The sequence below is a fragment of the Entelurus aequoreus genome, linkage group LG02, assembly GCF_033978785.1.
Source record: "Entelurus aequoreus isolate RoL-2023_Sb linkage group LG02, RoL_Eaeq_v1.1, whole genome shotgun sequence".
NCBI classification, from domain to species: domain Eukaryota; kingdom Metazoa; phylum Chordata; class Actinopteri; order Syngnathiformes; family Syngnathidae; genus Entelurus; species Entelurus aequoreus.
In genome coordinates this window covers 76,735,972-76,760,903 of record NC_084732.1, presented here as the reverse complement: position 1 = coordinate 76,760,903, position 24,932 = coordinate 76,735,972, and the positions used below count along the sequence as shown (strand labels likewise).

At 37.0% G+C, this 24,932-nt stretch overlaps 2 protein-coding genes and 1 long non-coding RNA gene across 6 annotated transcripts in view; 2 read left to right on the top strand and 1 right to left on the bottom strand.

Annotated features, from left to right (window-relative positions):
* The window catches only part of LOC133639426 (uncharacterized), a 10,360-nt gene extending 3,742 nt beyond the window's left edge, over positions 1-6,618 (top strand). The window contains exons 2-3 of the long non-coding RNA XR_009823789.1: positions 1,511-1,808; positions 6,426-6,618. This is a non-coding gene — a long non-coding RNA (uncharacterized LOC133639426). The remainder of the gene's footprint in view (positions 1-1,510; positions 1,809-6,425) is intronic.
* Positions 6,619-24,932, top strand: LOC133639414 (transmembrane protein 138-like). 2 transcript variants are annotated; one of them, XM_062032715.1, is made up of 4 exons: positions 6,619-6,777; positions 6,856-7,027; positions 12,458-12,533; positions 24,453-24,932. In XM_062032715.1, the coding sequence occupies exons 1-4, from the start codon at positions 6,764-6,766 to the stop codon at positions 24,515-24,517; spliced, it is 327 nt and encodes a 108-aa protein (XP_061888699.1). In that variant the 5' UTR covers positions 6,619-6,763; the 3' UTR covers positions 24,518-24,932. The 2 variants fall into 2 exon arrangements, with proteins under 2 accessions (XP_061888699.1, XP_061888693.1); XM_062032709.1 differs by lacking the exon at positions 24,453-24,932 and adding an exon at positions 17,387-17,744.
* LOC133639391 (cilia- and flagella-associated protein 70-like) overlaps positions 21,944-24,932 on the bottom strand; it is a 59,417-nt gene continuing 56,428 nt past the window's right edge. For all 3 annotated transcript variants that reach the window (XM_062032679.1, XM_062032669.1, XM_062032687.1), the window contains 2 exons: positions 24,640-24,687; positions 21,944-24,567 (listed from right to left, as the gene is read on the bottom strand). In XM_062032679.1, the coding sequence (XP_061888663.1) occupies positions 24,469-24,567; positions 24,640-24,687 (147 nt within the window). In that variant the 3' untranslated portion in view covers positions 21,944-24,468. The remainder of the gene's footprint in view (positions 24,568-24,639; positions 24,688-24,932) is intronic.

Here is a 24,932-nt window from a genome sequence, read left to right as displayed (position 1 = left end):
CAAAAATGACCTCGAAAAAATCTCAAGTACCAGTACCAGTTTCAGTTTGCAGTTCCGCCCACCCTTATAACTGTGTATGTAATTGACCGTAACCACCACTGGAGGGCAGTATTTCTCTTCAAGCGTAACCTGGGGTTTACTTTGACCTCCACTTCCAAGAACCTGAAACATAATCTTAAAAGGAAACTAGATGAGGCAATTCCTGAAGGATTTGCGTGTGAATGCTCCAATGCTGAAGTTGAACTGAAATCCTGGAATATTTTTCGAATTGTTGAAAGGGAGCACACAATTCCTGAACAGGCTGAATATTTTGAAGTGGGAAAAGTTTAAATCAGAAGAAAAATGTGAGTGTTGTGGAACTTTGAAGAATGTCCCATTCATTTCAATGGGAATTTCCGAAAAAATTGGGAGTCCCGGGAAAAGCGGGAAGTTTTTTGAAAATGGTAAAAAAAAAACTTGAATGTTCTGAATGAGTTGAAAATGGTTGGTGTTGGAATTTTTCAAATCGGTCGAGAAAAATTGAAGTAGTAACATGTTGAATTGAGAAATAGTATGATGGAATTCCTGAAATTTCAGGAAAACCGGGAATGTTTCCAGTTAAAAAAAATATTTTTTGTCCGGATTAAGAGGCATGTTTTGACGTTGGAACGGTTGAAATGCATTGAAAAATGTGGAAGGAGTAGTCGCCAGAAAAAAGGGTGGAAATAAGGCTTTGCAAAATAAAAAATTCTGGAAAATCATGGTATTTTTTTGAACTGGAAAAAGGTAGTTTGAATTTCCAGGATGGTGGAATGTGTTGAAGGTGGAATGGTTTGAATCGGTTGAAAAATGTGGAAATGGTGAAAGTTTGAAAAATGACCAATTCATATTAAATAGGAAAAATGTCCCGGAAAACCTAGGAACTCTGGGAAATCTGGGAATTTTTGGAATTTGTCAAGAGAAAGCCGGCGATTCCCGAATTGGCTGAACAATAGGCTGAACAATTTGAAGTTGAAACGGTTTGAATCGAATATAAAATGTGGAAGGTGGTAGAGCGCGCCAAAATCTGGAGAAAAAGAAGAAAGAAAACCATATGAGACTGACAACATTAAAAAGTATCCAGCATAGTTACTTTTAGTAGTTATGACTGTCCTAAGTATTTAAAAAAAAAAAAAAAATGAACATAGCAATGAAATTTAAAAAAAAATCAAATAAATGATTAGTCATGAGTTTGGCGTGCCGGTGTTCCAAATGGTAAAACCACCGTCCTGTTCTTCACCAACATACTGTTAACAGAGCGTGCAATGGATAAAACCTTTGACTGGGACCATGCAAGATCTGTTCTTCGCATGTCTAAATCTGGTGGGTTAGGGTTCTTCTTTTCTTTAAAGAAGATGAAGTAATAATTCATTATGAAGATTAAGATTGAACAAGACCACAGATTACATTTTTGTATGTGTAAAAAACTGATATGAAAATATGGTTATGTCTAATGCTGTCTTTGTACTACTGACTGCTAATTGTTCATCAGAGTCCGTAGGTACACCCCTATTTGGTCGCTGGGTTGTCGGTCCAGTCTTAAGAAGGAGGCCTAATCTCCCACACACCTGCTACGGCTGTGCCAAGCTATTAATACGTCTCGTGGATGGGCCTTAGAGGTCAGAAGAGGATCCACCTGGTGTCCGTCCTGGCTCAAAGGCAGCAACTTTCATGGAAAGTGGAGCCGTTGACGAGCGGTCTGTGGAGAATTCAACTTTTATGTTCACCGAAATGGATGGGAACCGGAAAGGTTTTTGAAGAAGTCTTCACTGGAAGTGGTCTGCATACAGGTAAACATGACTGCACACACACATAATCATAACTAGTGGAGCTTGTTATGGAACGTAAACATCCACAGCAAATAAGCAAGTTTTTCACACATTACAATGTAGCCTATTTTATTTGTCTATTCCAAACATCTTTGTACCTAATAAGCATAGTTTGATATACTGAGCTCGTCCTTGGTAATATTCTTTCTTACTTGCAAGTGTTACCATATCTGAATTATTGTGGAGAAGTATTGACAAAAATACATTTCACTCACTAATCGTGTTACAGAAGAGGTCAGTTAGAATAATACATAACGTTGGTTATCGAGAACATTCACACACTTTATTTGTTGCATCAATAGTGAATTTCGATGATTTAGTGCGTTTGCAAACAGCTAAAATTATGCACAAAGCAAATTGTAACCTGCGAACATACAACAATTCTTAACAAAGAGAATTATAACCTTAGAGAAAAATTTAATTAAAACATGTGTACGCACGTACAACACTTAAAACCTTTAGTATATCAGTATGTGGAATTAAATAATGAAATGGATTCATAAACAAAGTACTAATATGATCCAATTTAAGAAACTGTTCAAACATAGTGTTCACCAAGTTCAAGGAAGAAAAATCCTGATAAACATTTCGATAATTTCGATTACTTAACAATATTTTTATCAGAACTTTATTCAGTTTTTATTAATGTATGTAATATGTACTTATTTATTTACAGTACTCACTGTTGTGTTACAGATTGAGAACAAACAAATGTGTTAGAAATTGCTATATGAAAGGAAAATAAGATCTGCTTCTTCCTACTACTTTTCAGACACGTTAAGAGAAACGGAAAATATGTGACGTACCATATCGTAACTGTTGGCATGTTCGAAACAAACTAACACCATAGCAAAATTCGTGATAAAGGTGCAGCTGAAAACCAAAGTACAGTTTTGTGTGGCCTTAAACAAGATTTTGTATGTGGCCCCATTTTGCTCTTGATTATTATTTATTTACAGTACTATTATTAGACACCTGAAGGGCCTCCAGCCCAACCAAACCTGACATCAACATCCCACATACACACACTCAGTATGTTTACATGCACTAAAACAGTAATTATTGGCTTAATTTGGTTGAAAACAGCTATTTAAAACACATGTACAAACAATAATAATAATAATAACGTTAATGCATGAGGCTTGAAATGTCTCCAAGATTTTGAACTGTATATAGAAAAAAACTTTAATAAGGTTTTTGATTAACATATGTAGATTATGTGATTGTGAACCAGTTCCATCTTGCATGTAAACACTCTCAATCCTCCTATTTTGCGTTCTACATTGATCAATATTTACATGTTTATGTCTGTTTCTTTAATAATGTTTTTTTTTTAATCAAGCATTAATACCAGTTGTGTCATTAGGTCTTTTAAACCCCCCTAAATTATTTAGTATATAGTATATATCATACACTGTATATATATTATGTAAATATTACATATATGTTATATTTTTTATTGCTACTACGATACAATTTTAGTCTATTTTATACCTGCATTATCCTTTCCATCCTTACACTTTCCATGCTTTGTAACTGAGCTACTGTGTGGGACAATTTCCCTTGTGGATCATTAAAGTTTGTCTAAGTCTAAGTCTAAGTTAGTGTTTTGTTTTTTGATTTAGATATGATCTTCTTTTTTAATTTTTTTACAAAAAAATGTGAGTTTTAATAATCATATACCAACGGGTCCTGGTTACATATATCAATGATGCTAGATGGATGAATGGATGGAGAGATAAACTGTTTGTGTGTGTTCTTGTATTTCTACCCTTCTTGAGACATCTACAACTTTAAGTACCTTCCAAATGAGGACCGGTGAACAAGTTAGGACCGAAATCATGGTCCCAGTATGGAAAACCATTGCATCTAATAGAGAGCCAAATACTAGAGTCCGTGAACATTGCTCCAAAGTCAGGGTTTTTGGTGATTTAATGTGTATACAAAAGTAAACATTGACAGGTGCAAAGGCAGCAATATATGATAAAACAAGACGGCAGCTAAAGAATGACTTCCCTATTCAACCCCGAAAAACCCAGCCAGGTGAACAGCTGATTTTACGACACTCCGGCGCTGACGTAAGACAACCCGCGTCCCATATGTGACCATAGGATGAACAAATACACTACGGTACTAAGACTACAGTACAGTGGCCATTAACAGTTAGCTTCTACAGCTGGGTTGCCCAAAAGTGCAGCACAGGGGCCATCTGTGGTCCGTGACTCGTTTGTCCTCGGCCCTAAGCACATTACAAAAAAAAGAGATCTCATTTGCACCCCTGGTGGTGAAATCTATGGAAATTAGGGTGATCCCAAAGAGGAGGGATTTTTCAAATTGACTGTGTGCCTGTTTTAAAAGTGCTCCTCCTCTGGTCAACATATGAAATAACAAGTGTGTAAGAAATTGAAATTTTGAAATTAATAGTAAAAATACAATAAATATGTATATAGAGACATACTGTAATAACTTGAAGTAAATAATGAAGATTAAAAAACAATTCCAAACAAAAACATTCAACAACAAAAAAAAACCTAAAAGCTTACCTTTTTCATATTTGCATAGTTTGTATATATTATTGATGTTGTAAATACAAATCTTAGTGTGTGTCAAAATTTGAAGTGCTCCCCCTCTGGCCAACATATATAATAACAAGTGTGTGTAAGAAATTGAAATGCGCCCCCTTTGGACAAAATTAATAAAATTAAAAATATATATGTATATAGAGACATACTGTAATAAAAAACAATTACAAACAAAAAATTCTAAAAAAATAATAAATTAACAAAAATAGGTATTTTTCTCACAATGTGTTGACTTTTTTTCTTATAAAATTGGGAACAATTTCTTATATTCTTTCTGCTTCTGTAATATTGCAATATTTTCTTGTAAAATTATTACTTTTTTATGTAAAATCATTACTTTTTTATGTAAAATGACTACTTTTTATGTAAATGTATTACTTTTTAATGCAAAACGGTGACATTTGTCATATGATTTGTCATTGGTTGAGTTTTTTTCTTGACCTAATGTGGGATCTGAGCCAAGGATGTCGTTGTGGCTTGTGCAGCCCTTTGAGACACTTGTGATTAAGGGCTATATAAATAAACTTTGATTGATATATAAATAAACTTTGATTGATAAAATTCTGACTTTTATCACAATATTTCCAATGTTTTTGTTGTTCTTGTAAAATAGTGACATTTTTTGAGTAAAATGATGACTTTTGTCATAATTTTGCCAAGTAAAATTCCGATTATTATTATAATATTGCCAAAATGTTAAAGTTTTCCGATAAAATTGTGACTTGTCGAGTAAAATCACAACTCTTTTCATAAAATTGCCAAAATGTTAAGCTTTTCTTGTAAAATTGCGACTGTCATTGAGTAAAGTTAAAAGTTAAAGTCAAAGTACCAATGATTGTCACACACACACGAGGTGTGGCGAAATTATTCTCTGCATTTGACCCATCTCTAAGTGTCCGCTCTGAGATCCAACTTTTATCATAATATTGCACAAATGTTCATTTTTCCTTGTAAAATCTTTACTTGCGTTGAGTAAAATGACGACTTTTATCATAAAACTGCCAAAATTCTAAGTTTTTTTTGTGAAAATCCAACTCCTTTTTCCCAACAAGCTTTTTTATATTTGCATAGTATGTATATATTATTAATGTTGTAAATACAAATCTTTATATATCTAGAAAGGGTGGTCCTAAAGAGGGAGGCATTTTTTGGAGGTCTCAAGAATGTAACAAATACAAGAACGTGTGTGTGTGTTCTTGTATTCCTTCGCTTCTTGAGACATCAACAAGGAAAAGTAACTTCCATATGAGGACCGGTGAACAAGTTAGGACCGAAATCATGGTGCCAATACGGGAAACCAATGCATCTAATACAGAATGTCTCAGTTGCACCCTTGGTGGTGAAATCTATCAAAATTAGGGTGGTGCCAAAAAGGAGGGATTTTTCAAATTGACTGTGTGTCGGTTTTAAAAGTGCTCCCCCCCTGGTCAACATATGAAATAACAAGTGTGTGTAAAAATTTGAAGTGTTCCCCCTTTGGCCAACATATGTAATAATTTATTAATTTTCCTGAGGGAACTCTCCTGAAGGAATCAATAAAGTACTATCTATCTAACAAGTGTGTGTAAGAAATTGAAATTTTGGCCAAAATTAATAGAAAAAATAAAATAAATATGTATATAAAGACATACTGTAATAACTTGAAGTAAATAATGAAGATTGAAAACCAATTACAAACAAAATACTCAACAAAAAAAATAACTAAAAGCTTATCTTTTTTATATTTGCATAGTATGTATATATTATTAATGTTGTAAATACAAATCTTTATATATCTAAAAAGGGTAGTCCTAAAGAGGTAAGCATTTTTCAGAGGTCTCAAGAAGGTAATAAATACAAGAATGTGTGTGTGCATGCTCAAAGTGGAGACACTGCATGAATAAATGTATGCAAATCTGTAAACGAATGACATTTGCACTATGCACTAAATATGATTTGAAGCATAGAACGCTCAACAATAACACTAATATATTTCTCCCTGTGTTGTTTTCTACAGCATCTGGATTCAATCTGAAGGTTGATGTCATTATGGCAGTTTTAATATGAAGATTCAGTAAGAAAAAAGGCTCCTCATGCTGCAGTTATCCAACTTCATGGTACAGTTATTGGAATAACCAGGTGCAGATTAATGTTGGTGTATTGCGTGTGCACCGGAGCAGTGCAGCCTTGGATCCACCGTGGAACCAGAATCCGGCGGGGCGGCCAGCCTATGGGGCGGAGCCGCTCCAAACCGGCAACTACTCGCTTGTGTTGCTTATTCAGCTCAGTCTGCTCTCCTTTGACCTGTTTGTCAACTCCTTCAGCGAGTTGCTGAGGCACGAACAAGCGGTCCAGATGATACTTTTCATGTAAGTTCCACAAAGAAACATGGTCATGGTCAACCTACATCCCTTTCCAAGTCTCTAACGAGCGTCTTTTACTGGTAGCATTCAGGACATCGCCATCCTATTCAACCTCATCATCATTCTCTTGATGCTGTTCAACACGTACGTGTTCCAGGTCGGACTGGTGGCCGTATTGTTGGAGAGGTTTAGAGCGCTGCTAATGCTCTCTGCCCTCTATCTGACATTCAGTATAATACTCCATTCCTGGATCATGGTAAGTAAAAGAAGAGATTTTGCACAAATACAATACATTCATTTCCGTTTGAATGTCTGAGGGAAAAGTATACTTAAAACAAAACACAACTTGCCCATCATCCACAATCCCTAACTCTTTAATGTGCATTCTAAATAATGAAAAACGGCTAATAACAGGCGGCTAACAATGCAGGTAATTGGGAGTCATCTACTCTGCCTATAAAGCCGTCTAAAACATCCAAAAACAATGTGAAATACACATTCCGTATTTTTCGCCAAACCCACTACATTTTAGAAGAAACAAATATTTTCCATATATTAGCCGCACCAGATATAAAGCCGCAGATGTATATTTTGTGAAATTAATTATTTACACAAAAATATTTTGTAAATGTTTATTTACATACCTTAATTGTTTCCAAACAGTGCCTGTAACACGGCAGTAAAACGGCTGATCAAACAAAACAGAAGTCATCGTCATGGACCCACTAGCTCTCCAATCAGCTAAACAGACTCAATAACTCCACTGTGACGTTTTGGTGAATTTACGAAACTGAAACCATACCAACAGAATGCCATTGTAAGTTAATAATACTAACACAGACACTTGTAAACGTGTTAGCATATTAGCTAATGTCTGAGGGAAAACTATACTTAAAAAAACCACAATTTGCCCATCATCCACAATCCTTAACTCTTTAAAGTGCATTCTAAATAATGAAAAATGGTTAGTAAGAGGTGGCTAACAATGCAGGTAATTGGGAGTCATCTACTCTGCCTATAAAGCCGTCTAAAAAACACCCAAAAACAATGTGAAATACACATACCGTATTTTTTGGACTATGGAGCCAAACCCACAAAATTTTAGAAGAAAAAAATATTTTCCATATATTAGCCGCACCAGACTATAGAGCCGCAGATTTATATGTTGTGAAATTAATTATTTACACAAAAAATATTTTGTAAATGTTTATTTACATACCTTAATTGTTTCCAAACAGTGCCTGTAACACGGCAGTAAAAGGGCTGATCAAACAAAACAGAAGTCATCGTCATGGACCCACTACCTGCGGACGCTGGCTCTCCATTAAGCTAATTAGACTCAATAACTCCACCTTCACGTTTTGGTGAATTTACGAAACTGAAACAAAACCAACAGAATGCCATGGTGAGTTAATAATACTAACACAGACACTTGTAAAAGTGTTAGCATATTAGCTAATGATTACATTGCACTTGCACATACAAAAATGCATGAAAAACCTCCTACAGACATCACACTTGGGACGATTTAGTAAATATGATTAGTTTTTGTTATAATGTAAAACGTACAAATATTGGAGTGATGAATGAGCAAACCGTACGAGTAGAAACGCTATTGACCACTAGAAGACGAAACGGCACTTGTACTTCGGGTTCATGGCACTAAACAGAAGGAGATACTTTTGATGTTCAACCTGCAGCACTATAAGTGAGCAAACTCGTCCAAAAGTTGCCGCCACAGCACAAGAAATAACACACCTTTTCAGTCTTTGCGGGTCGTTAGCCGTTAGCAAAGAAAAATCCATCGATTAGTCGTACCGTTTCATAAGCCGCTGGGTTCATAGCAAAGGATAAAAATAGCAGCTCATAGTCTGGAAAATTTGTCAAATGAACACTGCAAAAAGTCAGTGTTCAAAAACAAGGGAAAAAAATACAAAAATTAGGGGTATTTTACTTGAACTAAGCAAAATTATCTGCCAATAGAACAAGAACATTTGGCTTGTCAAGACTTTCCAAAACAAGTCAAATTAGCTAACCTCAATGAACCCAAAAATACCTTAAAATAAGTGTATTCTCACTAATAACAAGTGCACTTTTCTTGATAGAAAAAACAAATATGAGACCTTTTTTCTCAATATGTTGAAAAATGTTCTTAAATTAAGTAAATGCTAGTGCCATTATCTTGACATAATGATATTCGCTCGGCATTACATTTCTTGAAACCAGCAAACTTATACTAAAAACTAGTTTATTTTTCTTAATGGGAGGCAATAAGGCAACCGCTTGTTACTCTCGTGGTCTACTAGCCACTCAGGCAAATATATACATATATATATATATATATATATATATATATATATATATATATATATATATATATATATATATATATATATATATATATATATATATATATATATATATATATATATATATATATATATATATATATATATTTACAGCCCGGCCCCCGGCCAAATTTTTTTTTGTAATTTTGAAGAATTTATCTGAATGTGCATGAACTATTTCTGTTCAAATTTGTTTGATATGTCACATGTTAAACGTTTAAATATTAACTGTCAGTTTACTGTACTGTGCCAACTGTACTACTATATGAGTACGTGTTTTCTATTGTTTCACTGAAAATAAAACAGCAAAGTCCATTTGGCTGTCATCTGTTTTAATTATGAGACACAATTGTGTCAAAGTCATGATTTTTTAGTTCATGCTTGAAATAAGAAATGATTACTTTGAAAAAGCAGTTTTATACTTGTGAGTGTTGATGACACAGCTTTGCAACAACTGATATTCTAGTTTCAAGTATGTTTTACTCAATATAGGTCATAAAATCTCAGCAACAAGCTGTAATATCGTACTGAGATAATTTAGGACCAAAACACTTAAAACAAGTAAAACACTCTAACATAAAATCTGCTAAGTGAGAAGAATTATCTTATCAGACAGAAAATAAGCAAATATCACCCTTATTTTGGATATTTAATCTTACTTAGATTCCAGTTTTTGCAGTGAACATTTAACCTCCGTTTTACCTTTATTGAGGACTCTTGTTAGAGAGGTCAGGGATGAGCAGAAAGCCACACGGACACCACCTTCGTTGTACTTTGCTACCAGTTGTTTTTAGAAAGCAATTGCGTATCTCACCTTCTTTATCAAAGTGCTGGCATGCGCAACTTTCTTTGACCCCACAGTGGATTATTTTGCAGTAATAGAAACAGACTAAGTCGCCAACAATTGGGATTCTTTGTTTGGGCATCTGATTATGCGTATGATTACAAACAGATGAGTTAGGCTTTACGATAACCGAGACGGTATATATGAAAACCGGGGCAAAATGTGGATAACATTCTCTGCCGAAAACAATCATGAAAAAAGTGAAAGTTCAAATACGTCAACAATACGGGAAGGGTAGGACGCCTGGAAAGAAGAGCAAGATACGGGAGTTTTCTAAGTCAAACAGGAAGATTGAACAACTTAAGCTGTACATCAAGGTAGAATGGGAATAAATTCCACCTGAAAAACTTGAAAAATTGGTCTCCTCAGTTCCTAAACGTGTTGTAAAAGGAAAGGCCATGTAACATAGTGGTAAAAATGCCCCTGTGCCAACTGTTTTGCAATGTGTTGCTGCCATTAAATTCTAAGTTAAAGATTATTTGCAAAAAAAGTTTCTCAGTTCGAACATTAAATCTTTTTTTTGCAGTCTATTCAATTGAATATAAGTTGAAAAGGATTTGCAAATCATTGTATTCTGTTTTTATTTATGATTTACACAACGTGCCAACTTCACTGGTTTTGGGTTTTGTACAAAAATGGCCCACACAGGCTTACATTTGTTTGGGCACTCCTGGTTTAGACCCATAACGACAAATATATGGTAGCAGAAGTCATCATATTTCATAGATGGTAACTTGTTAGCCTTGTGGACATGCCATCAATGATTGTGTGAGCTTAAAGGCCTACTGAAATGAATTTTTTTTATTTAAACGGGGATAGCAGATCCATTCTATGTGTCATACTTGATCATTTCGCGATATTGCCATATTTTTGCTGAAAGGATTTAGTAGAGAACATCGACGATAAAGTTTGCAACTTTTGTTTGCTGATAAAAAAAGCCTTGCCTGTACCGGAAGTAGCGTGACGTCACCGGAGGAAGGACTCCTCACATTTTCCCATTGTTTACACCAGCAGCGATTCGGACCGAGAAAGCGACGGTTACCCCATTAATTTGAGCGAGGATGAAAGATTCGTGGATGAGGAACGTGAGAGTGAAGGACTAGAGTGCAGTGCAGGACGTATCTTTTTCGCTCTGACCGTAACTTAGGTACAAGGGTTCATTGGATTCCACACTTTCTCCTTTTTCTATTGTGGATCACGGATTTGTATTTTAAACCACCTCGGATACTATATCCTCTTGAAAATGAGAGTCGAGAATGCGAAATGGACATTCACAGTGACTTTTATCTCCACGACAATACATCGGCAAAGCACTTTAGCTACGGAGCTAACGTGATAGCATTGTGCTTAAATGCAGATAGAAACAAAAGAAATAAACCCCTGCCTGGAAGGATAGACAGAAAATCAACAATACTATTAAACCATGGACCTGTAAATACACGGTTAATGCTTTCCAGCTTGTCGAAGCTTAACAATGCTGTTGCTAACGACGCCATTGAAGCTAGCTTAGCAACGGGACCTCACAGAGCTATGATAAAAACATTAGCGCTCCACTTACGCCAGCCAGCCCTCATCTGCTCATCAACACCCGTGCTCACCTGCGTTCCAGCGATCGACGGAAGGACGAAGCACTTCACCCGATCATCCGTGCGGTCGGCGGCTGGCGGCGGATAGCGCGTCTACTATCCAAGTCAAAGTCCCCCTGGCAGCCAGCCGCTAATACACCGATCCCACCTACAGCTTTCTTCTTTGCAGTCTTCATTGTTCATTAAACAAATTGCAAAAGATTCACCAACACAGATGTCCAGAATACTGTGGAATTTTGAGATGAAAACAGAGCTTTTTTGTATTGGATTCAATGGTGTCCGAATACTTCCGTTTAACTAGTGACGTCACGCGCATACGTCATCATACATAGACGTTTTCAACCGGAAGTTTAGCGGGAAATTTAAAATTGCACTTTATAAGTTAAGCCGGCCGTATTGGCATGTGTTGCAATGTTAAGATTTCATCATTGATATATAAACTATCAGACTGCGTGGTCGGTAGTAGTGGGTTTCAGTAGGCCTTTAAAAGAGGTCAGTAGGAATTTGTACTAAATTTGGGAAACCACCACTTGGAGGGCCAGACGAAATTACTTGGTAGGCCAAATGTGGCCCCGGGGACCCACTTTGGGCACTTTTGTTCCAAAGTAAGCAAGTAAAAAGTAGTATTAATATCAGTTTTTAGGGGGGGATTATGAGTCCTCAAGCATATGGTATTCTCCTGAGGATGGTTCACTGTTCAGCACTTCTGAAAACTCCTTTCCCAGAGGCATCACATTGGTTTGACATCTGGCATCGAAGGCACTGATTCCTACCACTTTTTCTTTTTTATTGTCGCTTAATTAAAGAAAAATGTGCATTATGTTGCATTTACTTCGGATTTATTTTCTTCCCATTGAATACATTGCGTTAAAAGCAAAGTCAACAGTAATGCTTCTCTATATTTACAGAATCTGCGATGGCTAAATACCAACAGATTTATTTGGACAGATGGCCTTCAGGTGCTGTTTGTGTTCCAAAGAGCCGGTAAGACATTTACTCTTCTTTATAATGCAAACCTAATGTAGAATTAGATGAGGCAATTCCTGAAGGAATTGTGTGTGAATGCTCCAATTCTGAAGTTGAACTGAAATGCTGACAGAATGTATTACAAACGTATGAATGTAAGAATAGTTTGAATGTTGAAATGGTTTGAATGTTAAAGAGTTTGAATTTCCAGGAAAAACGGAATTAAGTTTGAAACTTGGGAAAGTGTTAGTTGGATGAGTGGAATATGTTGATGTTGGAATGGTTTGAATAGGCTGAAAAATGTGCAAATTGTGGAAGTTTAAAAATTTGACAATTCATTTTAAATGGGGAAAAATGTCCCTGAAAACTGGGAATTCTTGGAAATCCAGGATTTAAAAAAAATGTTTTGCAGGAAAACACACAATTTTGAACAGGCTGAATATTGTGGAGTTAGAACGGTTTGAATTGGATGAAAAATGTAGGCGTTGTGGAACTTTGAAAAATGTCCCATTAATTTCAATGGGAATTTCATGTAAATTTCGAGAAAAGAGGGAATTTTTTGAAACATTTTAAAATACTTGAATTTTTTGAATAAGTTGAAATGGTTTGTGTTGGAATTTTTTAAATCGATCAAGAAACGTTGAAGTATTAACATTTTTAATTGAGAAATGGTATTAAGGAACTTTGGGAAAACCGGGAATTTTTCCAGTTAAAAAATCAACTTCGTTTTTTTTCCTGATTAAGACGGTTTGGACGGTGGAACGGTTGAAGTGGGTTGAAAAATGTGGAAGGAGTAGTCACCAGAAAAAAGGATCAAAAAGGGTTTGAAAAAAAGAACATTCTGAGAATTCCTGGAATTTTTTTGAACTTGGAAAAATGATAGTTTGAATTTCCAGGATGAGGGAATATGTTGAAGGTAGAATGGCTTGAATCGGTTGAAAAATGTGGAAATGGTGGAAGTTTGAAAAATGGCCAATTCATCTGGAATGGGGAAAATGTCCCTGAAAACTGGGACTTCTTGGAAATACGGGAGTTTTTAAAATTGTTGAAAGACAGCACACAATTTTGAACAGGCTGAATATTTTGGAATTGGAACGGTTTGAATCGGATGAAAAATGTAGGAGTTGTGGAACTTAGAAACATGTCCCATTCATTTCAATGGGAATTTCATGGAAGTTTCGGGAAATACAGGAATTTTGTGGAAAATCTTAAAAGTGTTGAATGTTCTGAATGAGATGAAATGGCTTGTGTTGGATCGAGAAATGTTGGAGTAGTAACATTTTTAATTGAGAAATGGTATTAAGGAATTTTGGGAAAACCAGGAATTGTTCCAGTTCTAAAAATAACTTAGTTTTTTGTCCTGATTAAGAGAAATGTTTGGACGGTGGAACGGTTGAAGTGGGTTAAAAAATGTGGAAGGAGTAGTTGCCAGAAAAAAGGATCAAAAAAGGGTTTGAAAAAAAGGGAATTCTGAGAATTCCTGGAATTTTTTTTAACTTGTAAAAATGATAGTTTGAATTTCCAGGATGAGTGAAATATGTTGAAGGTGGAATGGTTTGAATCGGTTGAAAAGTGTGGAAATGGTGGAAGTTTGAAAAATGGCCAATTCATCTTGAATGGGGATAATGTCCCTGAAAAGTACGAATTATTGAAAATCCGGGAATTTTTTAAATTGTTGAGAGCACACAATTTTGAACAGGCTGAATATTTTGGAGTTGGAACGGTTCGAATCGGATGAAAAATGTGGAAGTTGTGGAACTTCAAAAAATGCCCCATTAATTTCAATGGGAATTTCATGGAAAAGCGGGAATTTTAGGGAAAATGGTAAAAGACTTGAATGTTCTGAATGAGTTGAAATGGTTTGTGTTGGAATTTTTTTAATTAATCGAGATATTTGAAGTAGTAACATTTTTAATTGAGAAAAGATATTAAGGAATTGTGGGAAAACCAGGAATTTTTCCAGTTAAAAAAACAACTTTGTTTTTTGTCCTGATTAAGAGAAATGTTTGGACAGTGGAACGGTTGAAGTTGGTTGAAAAAGGTGGAAGGAGTAGTCGCCAGAAAAAAGGATCAAAAAAGGGTTTGAAAAAAAGGGAATTCTGGGAATTCCTGGCATTTTTTTAACTTGGAAAAATCACAGTTTGAATTTCCAGGATGAGGGGAATATGTTGAAGGTAGAATGGTTTGAATCGGTTGAAAAATGTGAAAATGATGGAAGTTTAAAAAATGGCCAATTCATTTTGAATGGGGAAATTGTCCCTGAAAACTGGGAATTCTTGGAAATCCGGGAATTTTTAAATTTTTTTGAAGGAGTGGACACAATTTTGAACAGGCTGAATATTGTGGAGTTTTAACGGTTTTTAACGGATGAAAAATGTGGGAGTTGTGGAACTTTGAAAAATTGAATTTCATGGAAATTTAAGAATTTTGGCAAAAGAGGGAATTTTTGGGAAAATTTTAAAATACTTAAATGTTCTGAATGAGTTGAAATGGTTGGTGTTGGAATTTTTAAAATCTATCGAGAAATGTTGAAGTAGTAACATTATTAATTGAGAAATGGTATTAAGAAATTTTGTGAAAACCGGGAATTTTTCCAGTTCAAAAAAACAACTTTGTTTTTTTTCCTGATTAAGAGGAATGTTTTGAATTCCTGGAAACGTTTCTAACTTATAACAATGATAGTTTGAATTTCCAGGATGAGTGGAATATGTTAAAGGTGGAATGGTTTGAATCGGTTGAAAAATGTGGAAATGGTGGAAGTTTGAAAAATGGCCAATTCATTTTGAAAGGGAAACATTTCCGAAAAACCTGGAATTCTGGGAAATCTGTGAATTTTTGGAATTTTGTCAAGGGGAAAGCCCGCGATTCGTGAATAGGCTGAACAGTTTGAAGTTGGAACAGTTTGAATCGGATGAAAAATGTGGAAGGTAGAGCGCGCCAAAATCTGGAGAAGAAAAAGAAGTTTAATAAATAGATGAATTTGGGTGTACAAAACTATGTGTGAATGTTTTGGAAAATTCACACAATTAGATGAATGGTTTATTTTTCAGAAGTCTTTAATGGAAAAAATCAGACCAAAACACTTTTTTATTGAATTGTCACCACACAATCACCACAATCCCCATGTGAGACAAGAACAAAGATGTATTTTTCTTTCCTGTGTGTTCTAAATAGTGAAAAACTGCTAGGAAGAGGCAGTTTACAATGCAGGTAATGGGGACTCACCTATTCCGCCCATGAAATAGGTGAGTGAAATAGACTGCAAAGACAAGATATTTAATGTTCCAACTGAGAAACTTGTTTTTTTTTGCAAATAAGCATTAACTTAGAATTTAATGGCAGCAACACATTCTGAGAAAGTTGGCACAGGGGCATTTTTAACACTGTGTTACATGGCCTTTCCTTTTAACAACACCCAGTAAAGGTTTGGGAACTGAGGAGACCAATTTTTGAAGCTTTTCAGGTGGAATTGTTTCCCATTCTTGCTTGATGTACAGCTTAAGTTGTTCAACAGTCCGGGGGTCTGCGTTGTGGTATTTTAGGCTTCATAATGCGCCACACATTTTCAATGGGAGACAGGTCTGGACTACAGGCAGGCCAGTCTAGTACCCACACTCTTCTACTATGAAGCCACGCTGTTGTAACACGTGGCTTGGCATTGTCTTGCTGAAATAAGCAGGGGCGTCTATGGTAACGTTGCTTGGATGGCAACATATGTTGCTCCAAAACCTGTATGTACCTTTCAGCATTAATGGTGCCTTTACAGATGTGTAAGTTACCCATGCCTTGGGCACTAATACACCCCAATACCATCACAGATGCTGGCTTTTCAACTTTGCGCCTATAACAATACGGATGGTTCTTTTCCTCTTTGATCCGGAGGACACAACGTCCACAGGTTCCAAAAACAATTTGAAATGTGGACTCGTCAGACCACAGAACACTTTTCCACTTTGCATCAGTCCATCTTAGATGAGCTCGGGCCCAGCGAAGCCGGCGGCGTTTCTGGGTGTTGTTGATAAATGGCTTTCGCTTTGCATAGTAGAGTTTTAAATTGCACTTACAGATGTAGCGACAAACTATAGTTACTGACAGTGGGTTTCTGAAGTGTTCCTTAGCCCATGTGGTGATATCCTTTACACACTGATGTCGCTTTTTGATGCAGTACCGCCTGAGGGATCGAAGGTCTGTAATATAATCGCTTACGTGCAGTGATTTCTCCAGATTCTCTGAACCTTTTGGTGATATTACAGACCTTAGATGGTGAAATCCATAAATTCCTTGCAGTAGCTGGTTGAGAAATGTTGTTTTTAAACTGTTGGACAATTTGGTCACGCATTTGTTGACAAAGTGGTGACCCTCGCCCCATCCTTGTTTGTGAATGACTGAGCATTTCACGGAAGCTGCTTTTACACCCAATCATGGCACCCACCTGTTCCCAATTAGCCTGTTCACCTGTGGCATGTTCCAAATAAGTTTTTGATGAGCATTCCTCAACTTTCTCAGTCTTTTTTGCCACTTGTGCCAGCTTTTTTTAAAAACATGTTTGCAGGCATCAAATTCCAAATGAGCTAATATTTGCAAAAAAAACAACAAGTTTTCCTGTTTGAACGTTAAATATCTTGTCTTTGCAGTCTATTCCATTGAATATAGGTTGAAAAGGATTTGCAAATCATTGTATTCTGCTTCTATTTACCATTTACACAACGTGCCAACTTCACTGGTTTTGGGGTTTTGTGTTTAGCGTATTAGAATTGAACAGAGTAGCTATAAAGGGCAGTAAAATGAGATATTTTGCATTATTTAATAATGTCATGTTTTATTCATCAGTGTTTTGTTCTGCACTTTTACGTATTCATGTGTGCCGACAGCTTCCGTCTTGTACTACTACTTCTACAAGAGGACCTCGGAGTATTTGGGGGACCCTCGCCTCTACGAGGACTCACCGTGGCTGCGAGACGTCTTTGAACGGGTCAGACACTGACGCCCGTTTTGTTTATCAACAGACAAACCGGCGGGAACATGGGACAATGGGACCAAGTGGATCTCTTAGAATGGTAAGGGTTGTTTTTGGTCATTGAGTACCGGAAATACATGGATGGGTAACTGGCACGTTCAATACTTTGTAGCAATTACTGAAAGTGTCACGCATGAACAATATGCTCATGTAAAATGTGCCAAAACATTAAATCGAAGTTTGAATGTTCATGCGTGTCCTTTTCGTTTTTTTTCCTATTTATACTGCATGTTTTTTCAATGTTTGTATTTATTATTTTCGACTATATAGCTGTGTGTCTGCAATGTGATATTAACCACACCGATGGGCCAGATTTCTCCCTTCACTTATTGTATTATTTGTATATTCCAGAGAACCAGACATTAGATTTTGGTCTATTACTTTTGCAGGCATACAACACAAAAGTCAAAATGTCAATGTAAGGATCTGCCAATGTGTTTACCATGGTCCAAGTTCCTCTATACCAGCGTTGTTCAACCACTGTCTGGTGTGCTGTGGGAAAATATGCAATTTCACCTAACTGGCCCAAACATTTTTTTTTGCAAACCAATAATTATAATGTCTGCGCTGTCTCACGATCAGCAGAGTGACCATGTAATACTCCTCCATATCAGTAGGTGGCAGCAGGTAGCTAATTGCTGTGTAGGCCTACTTTGAGATATGTTATGGTTTCAATTCATTTCGAACAATTGCATTGTATTTGGTCATATTTGGTCAATATACGCTACTGAGTGTCGTTTGTTGACATTTTCTGTAGTGGGATTTTTTTAAATAAAAAAAAAACGTGCCTCACTTAAAGGCCTACTGAAACCCACTACTACCGACCACGCAGTCTGATAGTTTATATATCAATGATGAAATCTTAACATTGCAACACATGCCAATACGGCCGGCTTAACTTATAAAGTGCAATTTTAAATTTCCCGCTAAACTTCCGGTTGAAAACGTCTATGTATGATGACGTATGCGCGTGACGTCACTAGTTAAACGGAAGTATTCGGACACCATTGAATCCAATACAAAAAAGCTCTGTTTTCATCTCAAAATTCCACAGTATTCTGGACATCTGTGTTGGTGAATCTTTTGCAATTTGTTTAATGAACAATGAAGACTGCAAAGAACGGCCGGGTTAACTTATAAAGTGCAATTTTAAATTTCCCGGGGAATTTCCGGTTCAAAACGCCTTTGGAGGATGACGTATGCGCGTGACGTCGCGAGGTCCACGGAAGTGTTTGGACCCTTTTGGACACAATACAAACAGCTCTGTTTTCTTCGACAAAATTCCACAGTATTCTGGACATCTGTGTTGGTGAATCTTTTGCAATTTGTTTAATGAACAATGGAGGCCGCAAAGAAGAACGTTGTAGGTGGGATCGGTGTATGCGGCTGGCTGTAGCAACACAACAAGGAGGACTTTGTTGGATAGAAGACGCGCTAGCGGCGAACTCACCTTGACTTCCTACGTCTCCGGGCCGCCGACCGCATAGTCGATCGCTGGAATGCAGGTGAGCACGGGTGTTGATGAGCGGAGAAGGGCTGGCTGGCGTAGGTGGAGCGCTAATGTTTTTATCATAGCTCTGACGAGGTCCCGTTGTTAAGTTAGCGTCGTTAGCAACAGCATTGCCAGGCTTCGACAGGCGTCGAATACTCATTAACCGTGTATTTACATGTCCAGTGTTTGGTTCGGTGTCTCCTGATAGTAGTATTGTTGATCTTCTGTCTATCCTTCCAGTCAGGGATTTATTTATTTTCTTTCTATCTGCATTTGAGACAGATGCTATCACGTTAGCTCATGCTAAGAGCTTCGTCGATGTATTGTCGTGGAGATAAAAGTCACTGTTAATGTCCATTTCGCCTTCTCGACTCTCATTTTCAAGAGGATATAGTATCCGAGGTGGTTTGAAATACAAATCCGTGATCCACAATAGAAAAAGGAGAGAGTGTGGATTCCAATGAGCCAGCTTGTACCTAAGTTACGGTCAGAGCGAAAAAAGATATCTCTTGAACTGCATTCTAGTCTGTCACTCTAACGTTCCTCATCCACGAATCTTTCATCCTCGCTCAAATTAATGGGGTAATCGTCACTTTCTCGCTCCTAATATCTCTCGCTCCATTGTAAACAACGGGGAATTGTGAGCAGCACTACCGCTTGTGACGTCACGCTACTTCCGGTAGGGGCAAGGTTTTTTTTTATCAGCGAGCAAAAGTTGCGAACTTTATCGTCGATTTTCTCTACTAAATCCTTTCAGCAAAAATATGGCAATATCGCGAAATGATCAAGTATGACACATAGAATGGATCTGCTATTCCCGTTTAAATTTAAAAAAATCATTTCAGTAGGCCTTTAAAAAAGGTTGAAAAACACTGCTCTACACAACAGGAACACTTTTTAGGACTTTGCTGCAAAAATGTTAATCTTCCAAGTTTTGAACTGAACTCAGTTGCCAGATTTTCACGTCACGTTGCGTTGCGGTCACCTCAAACTCAAGGACTCACGGGGCAAACAAGAGATGTAGCCATATTTCTTGTATTTGCTCATTTTATTCTAGAAACCCACTCCTCTACCTTTCTGCCCTGTACCTGAAATGAGTCATCGTCATTATAGGGAACTTGTATAAAAATGAAATAAAGTTGCCTGAGATGGGCTACAACACATTTTGATAACAAAACCCAAAACCAGTGAAGTTGGCACGTTGTGTAAATGGTAAATAAAAACAGAATACAATGATTTGCAAATCCTTTTCAACTTATATTCAATTGAATAGACTGCAAAGACAAGATATTTAATGTTCGAACTGACAAACTTTTTTTTTTTTTGCAAATAGTCATTAACTTAGAATTTAATGGCAGCAACACATTGCGGAAAAAGTTGGCACAGGGGCATTTTTACCACTGTGTTACATGGCCTTTCCTTTTAACAACACTCAGTAAGCGTTTGGGAACTGAGGAGACACATTTTTCAAGCTTTTCAGGTGGAATTCTTTCCCATTCTTGCTTGATGTACAGCTTAAGTTGTTCAACAGTCCGGGGTCTCCGTCATACTTGCCAACCTTGAGACCTCCGATTCCGGGGGGTGGGGTTGGGGGCGTGGTTAAGAGGGGAGGAGTATATTTACAGCTAGAATTCACCAACTCGAGTATTTCATATATATATATATATATATATATATATATATATATATATATATATATATATATATATATATATATATATATATATATATATATATATATATATATATATATATATATATGTATATATATATATATATATATATGTATGAAATACTTGACTTTCAGTGAATTCTAGCTATATATATATATATATATATATATATATATATATATATATATATGTATATATATATATATATATATATATATATATATATATATATATATATATATATATATATATATATATATATATATATATATATATATATATATATATATATTTTTTTTTTTTTTTTTTTTTTTATACATATAAATAAAAGAAATACTTGCATTTCAGTGTTCCGGAGGCTATCCAGTAGATGGCAGTATTGTCCTGTTTAAGAGTGTCACAACATTGCTGTTTACGGCAGACGAAAACGTGACTGCTGTTGTTGTGTGTTGTTACCGCGCTGGGAGGACGTTAATGAAACTGCCTAACAATAAACCCACATAAGAAACCAAGAACTAGCTCTCGATCATTCTACAGTTATAACGTGATTGGGCAGGCACGCTGTTTATATCGTGGGAAAGCGGACGTGAAAACAGACTGTCGCCGCTGTCCCCACTCAGGTCCGCATGGAGCTGGAGGGGGCGTGGCCTCCAGCTCCGGCTGAATTCCGGGAGATTTTCGGGAGAACATTTCTTCCGGGAGGTTTTCGGGAGAGGCGCTGAATTCCGGGAGGGTTGGCAAGTATGGTCTCTGTTGTGGTATTTTAGGCTTCATAATGCATCACACATTTTCAATGGGAGACAGGTCTGGACTACAGGCAGGCCAGTCTAGTACCGGCACTCTTTTACTATGAAGCCACGTTGATGTAACATGTGGCTTGGCATTGTCTTGCTGAAATAAGCAGGGGCGTCCATGATAACGTTGCTTGGATGGCAACATATATTGCTCCAAAACCTGTATGTACCTTTCAGCATTAATGGCGCCTTCACAGATGTGTAAGTTACCCATGCCTTGGGCACTAATACACCCCCATACCATCACAGATGCTGGCTTTTCAACTGTGCGCCTATAACAATCCGGATGGTTCTTTTCCTCTTTGTTCCGGAGGACACGACGTCCACGGTTTCCAAAAACAATTTGAAATATACCAGTTTGAACATTAAATATCTTGTCTTTGCAGTCTATTCAATTGAATATAGGTTGAAAAGGATTTGCAAATCATTGTATTCTGTTTTTATTTACCATTTACACAACGGGCCAACTTCACCGGTTTTGTAGTCCTATACATGCGTAGTATCAGATTTACAGTTGAAAAAATACAGAAATGCAAGTTTATTTTGAGAGTGTTACAACAAGTGAATGGCACCAATTTGGGGCAATGGTCCGCATAAGGCCAGGAGTATTGGAGATTATTCAGGAATAATACAGAGCAAAACAACATGTTAACCGTGTATTAAGGACACGTGCAAACTTGACAGTACACGCAAAACTGATCCACTATGCTGATTATTAGAACACCCACGAAAATGGGAAAGGAGAAGCAAAAATAATCATTTTGCACTCGCAATGTGATTTATCAAAAGATTTATAAGGATATATTCTGCGGCCGCTGTTTTACGGCTATATTTGGCACTTCTGGAATGTTCTTGCAAAATGCAAAACGCGACAAAGGAGGCGATTGAGCTGCGAAGACAGGCAATGGAGAGAGAATATTCCAGCTGTCAGAAATAAAAAATGATTAGGCATATTGTCTATTCAGCAATATTATTTTATAATTTCATAGCTGCTAACTGACTCAGGAGGCTGAATCAAAAAAAATTCATATTTCAAATGATGTTGTGTTCTTACATACAGTACAGGCCAAACTTTTGCACACACCTCATTTCAACGTGTTTTCTTTATTTTCATGACTATTTACATCAGGGGTGTCAAACGTACGGCCCGAGGGCCGGATCAGGCCCACGAACAGGTTTTATCCGGCCCGCGGGATGAGTTTGCTAAGGATAAAACTTTACCTGAAATTGTTGAATGAAAGAAACAGCTGTTCTAAATGTGTCCACTGCATGTCGCAATAGCACTTTTTTGTATCTTTGTAGATGATGTTACATATGTACAAAATAAACCACATGATGTTTTAGCACATCAGTCGAGGAAAATGAGCAAACTACATAAATAACATCCTGTAATTTTATTTTGATTTTTTTTTTTTATCTTGATAGATTGAAAATAAACACCAATGAGTTGACTGATGAACATTATCACATCATTTATTCAGAAAGTATAAATAACGACAAATAAAGATAGAATACTATTAACCGCAACATGTAAGTGTAAAAAAACCCAACAACATTATGATTTGTACATTTTCAAAAGGTGCTTGTTGTCATGATCCGTGGTCCGGATCATGTTTTCATTATGTTCTGTTAGTTTAACTCTACTAGTTCCTGTTTTTTGTGCACTGTTTTGGTTGCCATGGTGGCATATGATTTTCACCTGCCGCTGGTGTTCGGACGCTCACCTGGCTCTAATCGAGAGACTATTTAAACCGCCTTTGCCAGTCAGTCGGCCTGGCGTCATTGCTCGTTTCAGGTCTGATTCTATAGTTATGCTAGTTATTGGTTTCATGCCATAGTTTCATGTTGTTTTATGCCATAGTTATGTTAGTTGTTTGTTTATTGCTATGCTATAGTTTATGCTAGTTGCTTCACGCTATTGTCACGCAACCCTCTATGTAAGTCTTGTTTATTTCATGCCACACTTAGAGAGTTTTTGCCTGTTATTTTGTAGTTAGATTAATAAATATGTTCCTACCTGCAAGCCTTGTCCGGAATAGTCTGTTTGCATCCCGGGAGAACAAACCTTGCAGTAAGCTGCGACCCCTCCGTTATGACACTTGTTCTATTTTTAAACAAAGAAAACAATCTGAAGTTGTCTTTATTTTTAAGTTATCGTGCCGTGATTTTACCAGTTCGGCCCACTTAGGAGTAGATTTTTCTCCATGTGGCCCCCGATTTAAAATGAGTTTGACACCCCTGATTTACATTGTAGATTGTCACTGAACGCATCAAAACTAGGAAAACCTTTTCAGGCGACTACCTCTTGAAGCTCATCGGGAGAATGCCAAGAGTGTGCAAAACAGTAATCAGAGCAAAGGGTGGCTATTTTGAAGAATCTAGCATATAAAACATGTTTTCAGTTATTTCACCTTTTTTTTGTTAAGTACATAACTCCACGTGTGTTCATTCCTAGTTTGGATGCCTTCAGTGACAATCGACAATGTAAATAGTCATGATAATAAAGAAAACACATTGAATGAGAAGGTGTGTCCAAACATTTGGCCTGTACTGTACCTACTTTGTAAAAAAATAAATAAATAAAGAAACAAAAACCCTCTTGCAATATGCATTGTTTAGTGTCTGGATTATTTCCGACGCACCATCACAACACCGGCGCCTCCCAGAATGCACCTTGGGTTATTTATCTAAAAAAGGTGGTTTATATTATATTTGCTGCATATTCCACAACATAACAAAAAAAGCACAGGTTGGACCGTAGGAGCATATGATGTCATGGATATGGAGGGAAATGAGTGTCTCCATGGTGACAGCCGATTATACACGCAAACGCCTCATTTAAACAGGGTTATCAATTACACACGCAGTCTTAGTAGATCACCAGCACACTCAGTTTTTACTTTGCATGGGCTATTTTGCACTTGTTATTTGGATCTTAGCAGGTAATGCGTTTGCTTCCAGGGTTTAAAGCAACATGTCAAGAATATGGTTGGAAGCATGATGCCAGAGAACCGATCCGAGCCTGATCCTGCAGCTCCTTTACCTCCCTTTGAAGCTCGGTGCTCTTCAAGTTGAACTGTGAACCAAGACAACAGAAAATGAGCTGACAAAGCGTTTGCGTACGGGCGGCGGAATCAGTCCGACCCACCTTGAGAGCGTGTTTGTAGAACAACTCCGCCTCCTCAAGTCTGTCACACTAAAAAGATTTCATAGAGTTTAGGTATGATGACCGTGGAAGGTCAATCTCACTCCACTGCGTGGGGGATTTGTTGCATTGAAGTACTAGAGCAGGGGTGTCAAAGTCAAGGCCCGCGGGCCGGATGAATTATCTATGGCCCCCTGGATGATATTTGATTAGTATTAGAATCGGCCCGCAGGCCACAGCCGCCTGCTGCTGTTCTGCACGCACCAATACTCCATCAGTGTTGGCGCTAGGAGTTT